Source organism: Nuphar pumila, chromosome 3 (assembly GCF_984573655.1).
Source record: "Nuphar pumila chromosome 3, dmNupPumi1.hap1.1, whole genome shotgun sequence".
NCBI classification, from domain to species: Eukaryota; Viridiplantae; Streptophyta; class Magnoliopsida; order Nymphaeales; family Nymphaeaceae; genus Nuphar; species Nuphar pumila.
This window is the reverse complement of record NC_143251.1, coordinates 19666742-19680458: the sequence shown is the minus strand read 5'-3', so window position 1 is coordinate 19680458 and position 13717 is coordinate 19666742. Positions and strand designations below refer to the sequence as shown.

At 36.7% G+C, this 13717-nt stretch overlaps 1 protein-coding gene across 11 annotated transcripts in view; it reads left to right on the top strand.

Annotated features, from left to right (window-relative positions):
- Positions 1–13717, top strand: part of LOC149842199 (putative protein phosphatase 2C 58) — a 90633-nt gene that overhangs the window by 75118 nt on the left and 1798 nt on the right. For 10 of the 11 annotated variants that reach the window (XM_089998981.1, XM_089998989.1, XM_089998983.1 and 7 more), the window contains 4 exons: positions 12822–12947; positions 13065–13188; positions 13281–13357; positions 13464–13516. In XM_089998981.1, coding sequence (XP_089855107.1) covers positions 12822–12947; positions 13065–13188; positions 13281–13357; positions 13464–13516 — 380 coding nt within the window. Of the gene's footprint in view, positions 1–12821; positions 12948–13064; positions 13189–13280; positions 13358–13463; positions 13521–13717 lie in introns of those variants that run through there. The other variant, XM_089998992.1, reaches the window with a different exon arrangement.

Below are 13717 nucleotides of genomic sequence, written 5' to 3'. Positions count from 1 at the left end.
GATCCCACAATCCTCTATCACCAACCAAGCTCTGATACCATGTAAAATTGTCTATGAAGAGACAATACGCATGCAAGCACAAATACTTTATAAAAGAAATGTACGAAGACACCCTCACAACACTTGAACAAAATACGCAAAAAGCGTAAAAATAGCAAACATGCAATAATGCATGTATTTCATAAAAAGAACAAATGCTTGAGACTCTCAAGCTTAGTAAATACAAGGGGGGAACACCCCTATTTATACAAGTGCCAAAAGGTGCAAAGGGAGGGCTCCCAAAGGAGTCGTTGGGAGCCCCCAACGGTCACATTTGTGACCGTTGGGGGCCCCCAATGACTCTATTGGGGGACCCCCAATGCACATTAAATAATAACAAAAAAATAAAAAGAAAAAGTAAAAAGAATAATAAAAAATAAATAAGAAAATTACAGCATATTCCAAATGGAATATGCGCAAAACCTGAAATTACAAGAATACCCTTTTCGGGTAAGAATATATAAATATATATATTTATATATATAGAGATATATGTACATATATTATATGTAAATGTATCTCTATGTATATAAATATATATATTTATATTTACAATAATGATTTTAGGAGACACATTTTAACAGCTATGTGGTGAGGGAAAATGCTGAACACCAAACTTTATAGGGCAAGAACAGATTTGTGACCAAGACTTCTATTAAATTCAAGAGGACTTATTCTTTATAGTTGCTATCGTAAAAATTTCATTGGAAATATCTGTTAGTTCAAGGACTAAAAAATAGAACCTTGGCTAACTCTTGGTATCAGAAAAGGTAAGCTTATATCAAGAGTTGTATGTGAATGCTGATGCTTAGAAAATAAGCAAAAATTTTATAGAGATAAAACGTTTTCTGTTTAAAATGCACATAGGGTTTCCTTTTTGAATTGTCTTCTTTTAATGCCTCAAGAAAACCTTTCTTGATTCAGGCTGTTTTGTTTGGGAATATGATTATTTTCCTAAACAAGAACTAGTGCAAGGCAAGCAGGTGCTGAGGCATCTTTTTCCATTGCCTAATTATGAATTATGTGATAGTGTGAAGATGATGATGATGATTGTACAATTAGAATGACATTTTTTTGTATATTGTGCAATCTTTTGTTGCTGTTATTGTTGCCATGGTGATTTCAAATAATAATAGTGGTGATGGAGGTGGTGGCCATGAGATGATGATGATGGATTCATGATGCTGCAATGGTGATGACTGATGAGGGCAACCTTGCTGTTACCCCACTAGTAACTGCTTAGAACATTGCTTGACTGGTTGTCATGCAGAGGCTAATTTATTTGACTTATACCTTATGTAACATGGACTCTTCTAAAAGGTCAACGCATCTGTGTTGCATCTGCATCGCCACGCAGGTGAGACACTTGGACACGGCTTCTGCAGTGTCAGATGCAATCAACTGCACTGGGGTCCATTTCTATCCAAAACTGGACTTAGTTAACCCTAACCAAGTTCATGCCAAGTTTTTTGAAACTGCCATCTCACACCTGCATCCATACCCACACTTATGTGACATAGCTTATACCTTTATAGCATCACTGGTATATAATTCAAATCAAAAGATTCAACTTCTGTGGGATGATCTCTCATGTCTATCTACCTCTGTTATAAGGAATTTGTCCATTGAAAAGTCACTTAAATACTTGTTCCACTTGATTGGTATCTTTTCCTTTGTGATAGGCCTTAATCTTCTAAGTTCTTTGTTGGTAAAACCCAGGGTTACCGGAAGCGCCTAGCTAAAAGGGGAAGCGCGAAACGTCACGCTTTTCGAGGTTCTTGAAAAGAAGATGATCCCACAATCCTCTATCACCAACCAAGCTCTGATACCATGTAAAATTGTCTATGAAGAGACAATACGCATGCAAGCACAAATACTTTATAAAAGAAATGTACGAAGACACCCTCACAACACTTGAACAAAATACGCAAAAAGCGTAAAAATAGCAAACATGCAATAATGCATGTATTTCATAAAAAGAACAAATGCTTGAGACTCTCAAGCTTAGTAAATACAAGGGGGGAACACCCCTATTTATACAAGTGCCAAAAGGTGCAAAGGGAGGGCTCCCAAAGGAGTCGTTGGGAGCCCCCAACGGTCACATTTGTGACCGTTGGGGGCCCCCAATGACTCTATTGGGGGACCCCCAATGCACATTAAATAATAACAAAAAAATAAAAAGAAAAAGTAAAAAGAATAATAAAAAATAAATAAGAAAATTACAGCATATTCCAAATGGAATATGCGCAAAACCTGAAATTACAAGAATACCCTTTTCGGGTAAGAATATATAAATATATATATTTATATATATAGAGATATATGTACATATATTATATGTAAATGTATCTCTATGTATATAAATATATATATTTATATTTACAATAATGATTTTAGGAGACACATTTTAACAGCTATGTGGTGAGGGAAAATGCTGAACACCAAACTTTATAGGGCAAGAACAGATTTGTGACCAAGACTTCTATTAAATTCAAGAGGACTTATTCTTTATAGTTGCTATCGTAAAAATTTCATTGGAAATATCTGTTAGTTCAAGGACTAAAAAATAGAACCTTGGCTAACTCTTGGTATCAGAAAAGGTAAGCTTATATCAAGAGTTGTATGTGAATGCTGATGCTTAGAAAATAAGCAAAAATTTTATAGAGATAAAACGTTTTCTGTTTAAAATGCACATAGGGTTTCCTTTTTGAATTGTCTTCTTTTAATGCCTCAAGAAAACCTTTCTTGATTCAGGCTGTTTTGTTTGGGAATATGATTATTTTCCTAAACAAGAACTAGTGCAAGGCAAGCAGGTGCTGAGGCATCTTTTTCCATTGCCTAATTATGAATTATGTGATAGTGTGAAGATGATGATGATGATTGTACAATTAGAATGACATTTTTTTGTATATTGTGCAATCTTTTGTTGCTGTTATTGTTGCCATGGTGATTTCAAATAATAATAGTGGTGATGGAGGTGGTGGCCATGAGATGATGATGATGGATTCATGATGCTGCAATGGTGATGACTGATGAGGGCAACCTTGCTGTTACCCCACTAGTAACTGCTTAGAACATTGCTTGACTGGTTGTCATGCAGAGGCTAATTTATTTGACTTATACCTTATGTAACATGGACTCTTCTAAAAGGTCAACGCATCTGTGTTGCATCTGCATCGCCACGCAGGTGAGACACTTGGACACGGCTTCTGCAGTGTCAGATGCAATCAACTGCACTGGGGTCCATTTCTATCCAAAACTGGACTTAGTTAACCCTAACCAAGTTCATGCCAAGTTTTTTGAAACTGCCATCTCACACCTGCATCCATACCCACACTTATGTGACATAGCTTATACCTTTATAGCATCACTGGTATATAATTCAAATCAAAAGATTCAACTTCTGTGGGATGATCTCTCATGTCTATCTACCTCTGTTATAAGGAATTTGTCCATTGAAAAGTCACTTAAATACTTGTTCCACTTGATTGGTATCTTTTCCTTTGTGATAGGCCTTAATCTTCTAAGTTCTTTGTTGGTAAAACCCAGGGTTACCGGAAGCGCCTAGCTAAAAGGGGAAGCGCGAAACGTCACGCTTTTCGAGGTTCTTGAAAAGAAGATGATCCCACAATCCTCTATCACCAACCAAGCTCTGATACCATGTAAAATTGTCTATGAAGAGACAATACGCATGCAAGCACAAATACTTTATAAAAGAAATGTACGAAGACACCCTCACAACACTTGAACAAAATACGCAAAAAGCGTAAAAATAGCAAACATGCAATAATGCATGTATTTCATAAAAAGAACAAATGCTTGAGACTCTCAAGCTTAGTAAATACAAGGGGGGAACACCCCTATTTATACAAGTGCCAAAAGGTGCAAAGGGAGGGCTCCCAAAGGAGTCGTTGGGAGCCCCCAACGGTCACATTTGTGACCGTTGGGGGCCCCCAATGACTCTATTGGGGGACCCCCAATGCACATTAAATAATAACAAAAAAATAAAAAGAAAAAGTAAAAAGAATAATAAAAAATAAATAAGAAAATTACAGCATATTCCAAATGGAATATGCACAAAACCTGAAATTACAAGAATACCCTTTTCGGGTAAGAATATATAAATATATATATTTATATATATAGAGATATATGTACATATATTATATGTAAATGTATCTCTATGTATATAAATATATATATTTATATTTACAATAATGATTTTAGGAGACACATTTTAACAGCTATGTGGTGAGGGAAAATGCTGAACACCAAACTTTATAGGGCAAGAACAGATTTGTGACCAAGACTTCTATTAAATTCAAGAGGACTTATTCTTTATAGTTGCTATCGTAAAAATTTCATTGGAAATATCTGTTAGTTCAAGGACTAAAAAATAGAACCTTGGCTAACTCTTGGTATCAGAAAAGGTAAGCTTATATCAAGAGTTGTATGTGAATGCTGATGCTTAGAAAATAAGCAAAAATTTTATAGAGATAAAACGTTTTCTGTTTAAAATGCACATAGGGTTTCCTTTTTGAATTGTCTTCTTTTAATGCCTCAAGAAAACCTTTCTTGATTCAGGCTGTTTTGTTTGGGAATATGATTATTTTCCTAAACAAGAACTAGTGCAAGGCAAGCAGGTGCTGAGGCATCTTTTTCCATTGCCTAATTATGAATTATGTGATAGTGTGAAGATGATGATGATGATTGTACAATTAGAATGACATTTTTTTGTATATTGTGCAATCTTTTGTTGCTGTTATTGTTGCCATGGTGATTTCAAATAATAATAGTGGTGATGGAGGTGGTGGCCATGAGATGATGATGATGGATTCATGATGCTGCAATGGTGATGACTGATGAGGGCAACCTTGCTGTTACCCCACTAGTAACTGCTTAGAACATTGCTTGACTGGTTGTCATGCAGAGGCTAATTTATTTGACTTATACCTTATGTAACATGGACTCTTCTAAAAGGTCAACGCATCTGTGTTGCATCTGCATCGCCACGCAGGTGAGACACTTGGACACGGCTTCTGCAGTGTCAGATGCAATCAACTGCACTGGGGTCCATTTCTATCCAAAACTGGACTTAGTTAACCCTAACCAAGTTCATGCCAAGTTTTTTGAAACTGCCATCTCACACCTGCATCCATACCCACACTTATGTGACATAGCTTATACCTTTATAGCATCACTGGTATATAATTCAAATCAAAAGATTCAACTTCTGTGGGATGATCTCTCATGTCTATCTACCTCTGTTATAAGGAATTTGTCCATTGAAAAGTCACTTAAATACTTGTTCCACTTGATTGGTATCTTTTCCTTTGTGATAGGCCTTAATCTTCTAAGTTCTTTGTTGGTAAAACCCAGGGTTACCGGAAGCGCCTAGCTAAAAGGGGAAGCGCGAAACGTCACGCTTTTCGAGGTTCTTGAAAAGAAGATGATCCCACAATCCTCTATCACCAACCAAGCTCTGATACCATGTAAAATTGTCTATGAAGAGACAATACGCATGCAAGCACAAATACTTTATAAAAGAAATGTACGAAGACACCCTCACAACACTTGAACAAAATACGCAAAAAGCGTAAAAATAGCAAACATGCAATAATGCATGTATTTCATAAAAAGAACAAATGCTTGAGACTCTCAAGCTTAGTAAATACAAGGGGGGAACACCCCTATTTATACAAGTGCCAAAAGGTGCAAAGGGAGGGCTCCCAAAGGAGTCGTTGGGAGCCCCCAACGGTCACATTTGTGACCGTTGGGGGCCCCCAATGACTCTATTGGGGGACCCCCAATGCACATTAAATAATAACAAAAAAATAAAAAGAAAAAGTAAAAAGAATAATAAAAAATAAATAAGAAAATTACAGCATATTCCAAATGGAATATGCGCAAAACCTGAAATTACAAGAATACCCTTTTCGGGTAAGAATATATAAATATATATATTTATATATATAGAGATATATGTACATATATTATATGTAAATGTATCTCTATGTATATAAATATATATATTTATATTTACAATAATGATTTTAGGAGACACATTTTAACAGCTATGTGGTGAGGGAAAATGCTGAACACCAAACTTTATAGGGCAAGAACAGATTTGTGACCAAGACTTCTATTAAATTCAAGAGGACTTATTCTTTATAGTTGCTATCGTAAAAATTTCATTGGAAATATCTGTTAGTTCAAGGACTAAAAAATAGAACCTTGGCTAACTCTTGGTATCAGAAAAGGTAAGCTTATATCAAGAGTTGTATGTGAATGCTGATGCTTAGAAAATAAGCAAAAATTTTATAGAGATAAAACGTTTTCTGTTTAAAATGCACATAGGGTTTCCTTTTTGAATTGTCTTCTTTTAATGCCTCAAGAAAACCTTTCTTGATTCAGGCTGTTTTGTTTGGGAATATGATTATTTTCCTAAACAAGAACTAGTGCAAGGCAAGCAGGTGCTGAGGCATCTTTTTCCATTGCCTAATTATGAATTATGTGATAGTGTGAAGATGATGATGATGATTGTACAATTAGAATGACATTTTTTTGTATATTGTGCAATCTTTTGTTGCTGTTATTGTTGCCATGGTGATTTCAAATAATAATAGTGGTGATGGAGGTGGTGGCCATGAGATGATGATGATGGATTCATGATGCTGCAATGGTGATGACTGATGAGGGCAACCTTGCTGTTACCCCACTAGTAACTGCTTAGAACATTGCTTGACTGGTTGTCATGCAGAGGCTAATTTATTTGACTTATACCTTATGTAACATGGACTCTTCTAAAAGGTCAACGCATCTGTGTTGCATCTGCATCGCCACGCAGGTGAGACACTTGGACACGGCTTCTGCAGTGTCAGATGCAATCAACTGCACTGGGGTCCATTTCTATCCAAAACTGGACTTAGTTAACCCTAACCAAGTTCATGCCAAGTTTTTTGAAACTGCCATCTCACACCTGCATCCATACCCACACTTATGTGACATAGCTTATACCTTTATAGCATCACTGGTATATAATTCAAATCAAAAGATTCAACTTCTGTGGGATGATCTCTCATGTCTATCTACCTCTGTTATAAGGAATTTGTCCATTGAAAAGTCACTTAAATACTTGTTCCACTTGATTGGTATCTTTTCCTTTGTGATAGGCCTTAATCTTCTAAGTTCTTTGTTGGTAAAACCCAGGGTTACCGGAAGCGCCTAGCTAAAAGGGGAAGCGCGAAACGTCACGCTTTTCGAGGTTCTTGAAAAGAAGATGATCCCACAATCCTCTATCACCAACCAAGCTCTGATACCATGTAAAATTGTCTATGAAGAGACAATACGCATGCAAGCACAAATACTTTATAAAAGAAATGTACGAAGACACCCTCACAACACTTGAACAAAATACGCAAAAAGCGTAAAAATAGCAAACATGCAATAATGCATGTATTTCATAAAAAGAACAAATGCTTGAGACTCTCAAGCTTAGTAAATACAAGGGGGGAACACCCCTATTTATACAAGTGCCAAAAGGTGCAAAGGGAGGGCTCCCAAAGGAGTCGTTGGGAGCCCCCAACGGTCACATTTGTGACCGTTGGGGGCCCCCAATGACTCTATTGGGGGACCCCCAATGCACATTAAATAATAACAAAAAAATAAAAAGAAAAAGTAAAAAGAATAATAAAAAATAAATAAGAAAATTACAGCATATTCCAAATGGAATATGCGCAAAACCTGAAATTACAAGAATACCCTTTTCGGGTAAGAATATATAAATATATATATTTATATATATAGAGATATATGTACATATATTATATGTAAATGTATCTCTATGTATATAAATATATATATTTATATTTACAATAATGATTTTAGGAGACACATTTTAACAGCTATGTGGTGAGGGAAAATGCTGAACACCAAACTTTATAGGGCAAGAACAGATTTGTGACCAAGACTTCTATTAAATTCAAGAGGACTTATTCTTTATAGTTGCTATCGTAAAAATTTCATTGGAAATATCTGTTAGTTCAAGGACTAAAAAATAGAACCTTGGCTAACTCTTGGTATCAGAAAAGGTAAGCTTATATCAAGAGTTGTATGTGAATGCTGATGCTTAGAAAATAAGCAAAAATTTTATAGAGATAAAACGTTTTCTGTTTAAAATGCACATAGGGTTTCCTTTTTGAATTGTCTTCTTTTAATGCCTCAAGAAAACCTTTCTTGATTCAGGCTGTTTTGTTTGGGAATATGATTATTTTCCTAAACAAGAACTAGTGCAAGGCAAGCAGGTGCTGAGGCATCTTTTTCCATTGCCTAATTATGAATTATGTGATAGTGTGAAGATGATGATGATGATTGTACAATTAGAATGACATTTTTTTGTATATTGTGCAATCTTTTGTTGCTGTTATTGTTGCCATGGTGATTTCAAATAATAATAGTGGTGATGGAGGTGGTGGCCATGAGATGATGATGATGGATTCATGATGCTGCAATGGTGATGACTGATGAGGGCAACCTTGCTGTTACCCCACTAGTAACTGCTTAGAACATTGCTTGACTGGTTGTCATGCAGAGGCTAATTTATTTGACTTATACCTTATGTAACATGGACTCTTCTAAAAGGTCAACGCATCTGTGTTGCATCTGCATCGCCACGCAGGTGAGACACTTGGACACGGCTTCTGCAGTGTCAGATGCAATCAACTGCACTGGGGTCCATTTCTATCCAAAACTGGACTTAGTTAACCCTAACCAAGTTCATGCCAAGTTTTTTGAAACTGCCATCTCACACCTGCATCCATACCCACACTTATGTGACATAGCTTATACCTTTATAGCATCACTGGTATATAATTCAAATCAAAAGATTCAACTTCTGTGGGATGATCTCTCATGTCTATCTACCTCTGTTATAAGGAATTTGTCCATTGAAAAGTCACTTAAATACTTGTTCCACTTGATTGGTATCTTTTCCTTTGTGATAGGCCTTAATCTTCTAAGTTCTTTGTTGGTAAAACCCAGGGTTACCGGAAGCGCCTAGCTAAAAGGGGAAGCGCGAAACGTCACGCTTTTCGAGGTTCTTGAAAAGAAGATGATCCCACAATCCTCTATCACCAACCAAGCTCTGATACCATGTAAAATTGTCTATGAAGAGACAATACGCATGCAAGCACAAATACTTTATAAAAGAAATGTACGAAGACACCCTCACAACACTTGAACAAAATACGCAAAAAGCGTAAAAATAGCAAACATGCAATAATGCATGTATTTCATAAAAAGAACAAATGCTTGAGACTCTCAAGCTTAGTAAATACAAGGGGGGAACACCCCTATTTATACAAGTGCCAAAAGGTGCAAAGGGAGGGCTCCCAAAGGAGTCGTTGGGAGCCCCCAACGGTCACATTTGTGACCGTTGGGGGCCCCCAATGACTCTATTGGGGGACCCCCAATGCACATTAAATAATAACAAAAAAATAAAAAGAAAAAGTAAAAAGAATAATAAAAAATAAATAAGAAAATTACAGCATATTCCAAATGGAATATGCGCAAAACCTGAAATTACAAGAATACCCTTTTCGGGTAAGAATATATAAATATATATATTTATATATATAGAGATATATGTACATATATTATATGTAAATGTATCTCTATGTATATAAATATATATATTTATATTTACAATAATGATTTTAGGAGACACATTTTAACAGCTATGTGGTGAGGGAAAATGCTGAACACCAAACTTTATAGGGCAAGAACAGATTTGTGACCAAGACTTCTATTAAATTCAAGAGGACTTATTCTTTATAGTTGCTATCGTAAAAATTTCATTGGAAATATCTGTTAGTTCAAGGACTAAAAAATAGAACCTTGGCTAACTCTTGGTATCAGAAAAGGTAAGCTTATATCAAGAGTTGTATGTGAATGCTGATGCTTAGAAAATAAGCAAAAATTTTATAGAGATAAAACGTTTTCTGTTTAAAATGCACATAGGGTTTCCTTTTTGAATTGTCTTCTTTTAATGCCTCAAGAAAACCTTTCTTGATTCAGGCTGTTTTGTTTGGGAATATGATTATTTTCCTAAACAAGAACTAGTGCAAGGCAAGCAGGTGCTGAGGCATCTTTTTCCATTGCCTAATTATGAATTATGTGATAGTGTGAAGATGATGATGATGATTGTACAATTAGAATGACATTTTTTTGTATATTGTGCAATCTTTTGTTGCTGTTATTGTTGCCATGGTGATTTCAAATAATAATAGTGGTGATGGAGGTGGTGGCCATGAGATGATGATGATGGATTCATGATGCTGCAATGGTGATGACTGATGAGGGCAACCTTGCTGTTACCCCACTAGTAACTGCTTAGAACATTGCTTGACTGGTTGTCATGCAGAGGCTAATTTATTTGACTTATACCTTATGTAACATGGACTCTTCTAAAAGGTCAATGCATCTGTGTTGCATCTGCATCGCCACGCAGGTGAGACACTTGGACACGGCTTCTGCAGTGTCAGATGCAATCAACTGCACTGGGGTCCATTTCTATCCAAAACTGGACTTAGTTAACCCTAACCAAGTTCATGCCAAGTTTTTTGAAACTGCCATCTCACACCTGCATCCATACCCACACTTATGTGACATAGCTTATACCTTTATAGCATCACTGGTATATAATTCAAATCAAAAGATTCAACTTCTGTGGGATGATCTCTCATGTCTATCTACCTCTGTTATAAGGAATTTGTCCATTGAAAAGTCACTTAAATACTTGTTCCACTTGATTGGTATCTTTTCCTTTGTGATAGGCCTTAATCTTCTAAGTTCTTTGTTGGTAAAACCCAGGGTTACCGGAAGCGCCTAGCTAAAAGGGGAAGCGCGAAACGTCGCGCTTCCGAAGCGTGGGGGGAAGCGTCCCCCTTTTTTGGGAAGCGTGCTTCCCTTTAATGGGGGACGCGTTTCTCTTTAATGGGGGACGCACTTCCCTTTAATGGGAAGCGCGCTTCCCATCTCGCTTCCCCTGTTTTTTCATTTTTTTTTATTTTTTACTTTTATTTTTTTCGCTTCCTAGGTCGCTTCCGAGACACTTCCCGAATCGGTCCTAAGTGGTCCCACGCTTCCCCAAAACAATTGGGGTCAGCGATATGAACCAAAAAAGAAATTCATTTTGGGTCTTCCACATGAATCCTTTTCCTCCAATCATTTCTATCCAACGCCATGTCCTCGGTGAGGTTCAAAGCATTCATATCCTTTCCTATCATCTCCATCCAAGTCTTCCTAGGCCTACCCCGACCTCTTTTAACTAATATATTTTCCCATTTCTCCAACCTTCTAACTGGAGCATCATTAGGCCTTCGCCGAATATGTCCAAACCACCGTAAACGATTCTCTCGCATCTTATTTTCAATGGGTGCAACACCTACCTTCTTACGTATCTCTTCGTTCCGAATCTTATTCGTTCAATGGTCCCACGCTTCCCCGCTTCCTAAAATTTTGAAAGTGCCTCGCTTCCCGCTCCCGCTTCCCGTATCGCTTCCCGCTCCCGCTTCCTCAACTGGAAACCATGGTAAAACCTCGATATCAGATTTCAGATATCAAAGCCGGATCCGTAGAATCTCCCCATGTTATGAGAATAAGGGTTTCAGGTTCAAATTCCACTCAAGGATACCCCCAAGCATGCCTGTCAAAATAACTTAATAGTAGATGGAGAGAAGGTTGAAGCTTCCAGTGCAGATTCTGAATCTTGTTGCAACTCTATGTAGCAACTATCTGCTCTTTCATCTGCAGATTTGGAAGCTGCTAATACCTCTCTGGAACTCAATTCCAGAAAAATGAAATTACCTGTCAATTTTCCAGTCTTCGGCATAGATTGACATGGATTAGGCAGAGGAAGACCTGCAGTTTAGCCCATTTAAAAGGTGTTCTTGTTTCCCTGGGGTAAAAACACGATTTGTGCTATTTTTCTTGACATTGTTTCACCCATGCTGGTCAGTTTTAGCTTCTAATATATTATCCATTTTTGCATGCTGCTCAAAATCTATGATTGCTACTAGAAAAACTAAGAGGCGATGCAGATGTAGAAGTAACTATATTCTTTATGGTTTGCTCTGACTGATCCCTTTATTCACCATTTTCTAGTAGAATCAGGGGCGTAGCTAGGGGGGGGCAGGACTGGGCTGTAGCCCAGTCCTGACTCCCGAAACAGTTAAAAAAAAAAAAAATTTAAAAGCCCAGTCCTTGCCCAGCCCCGATTCCATATGAAATAGATTTTTATCCATTTTTGTAGCCCAGCCCAGTCCTAGCCCAGCCCTGACTGCAGCAAATAGTTTGATTTGTCCATATGAAATAGATTTTTATTAATAATTGTAGCCATTTTTTATTTTATCTCAAAAAAAAAATTTTCGGCCCCCGACTATGGCACAAATAATTTTTTTTTTTTGCTACACCCCTGTTTGCCCCCCCCTCACATGAATCCTAGCTACGCCCCTGAGTAGAATGATATTATATGCATTAGATAATAAGAACTATTGCTAATATGCTGCGATTTAGTTAATAGTAGATTGCTATTAAATAAATGTTATCATTAAACATGGCCAAACTTTTGATTAAGGTTCATAGACATATCATACGTTTGTGATGTGTTTTTTGAAATTTCATGTTTGCTTCTTCTACTTTAGTTATATGGTTACTGCTTGATGGTATCTTCTTATTTCTTCAAATTTACAAGTTTTTTTCTTCCTCTAAAAAACTGTAATTAGGGTCGCCATGCTGATTTTGCTGGTCCAACATCTGGTAGCACTGCCTGTGTTGCAGTAATAAGAAACAAACAGCTTACTGTTGCAAATGCTGGTGATTCACGTTGTGTAATTTCTAGAAAGGGTCAGGTACATAAAACCATCTTAACCCTTTCAGCTAATGTGCTTGATATACTGCTTTTTAGAGACCTATATGTGCAGATACATTTATTTAGACTTTTCTAATCCATAGCTGGATTTTTACAGGCATACAACCTGTCAAGAGATCACAAGCCAGAGCTCGAGGTTGAAAGAGATCGCATTTTAAAAGCTGGAGGTTTCATACATGGGGGGCGTGTCAATGGAAGTTTGAACTTGTCAAGAGCAATTGGTATATTGCAGCATTGATTACAAGCTTTCCAATATATCAAAAAGTGTTTGGTTGAGGTATTGTGGAGAGTAATTGAAACATGTTTACCACAGGTGATATGGAATTCAAGCAGAATAAATTTTTATCAGCCGATAAACAAATTATAACAGCCAATCCTGATATAAACACTGTATGTGGAAGTTTCCCTCCTTCACGCTGTTGACTTTAGGAAACTTTACATTCTAATCATTTGCATAAACTACGGCATCTAATGCATATTTTTGGTTGTTCAATAGGTTGAGCTTTGTGATGATGACGATTTTGTTGTGTTAGCATGTGATGGCATTTGGTGAGTACCATATTTTATTGTATCTTCAAATTTTACTTTTGCATACATCTTTTCCAGGTTGTGGCACAACTGTCCCTAGGAGTAAAGTGTGAATTTCAACATTTTTGTCTTCCACTGTTTCATTTTATTTAGTTGATGCTTTCTCTGGACAAACCATCTTCCTGGTAATAGTTAATCGTGACAGATACTTTTATCTATATC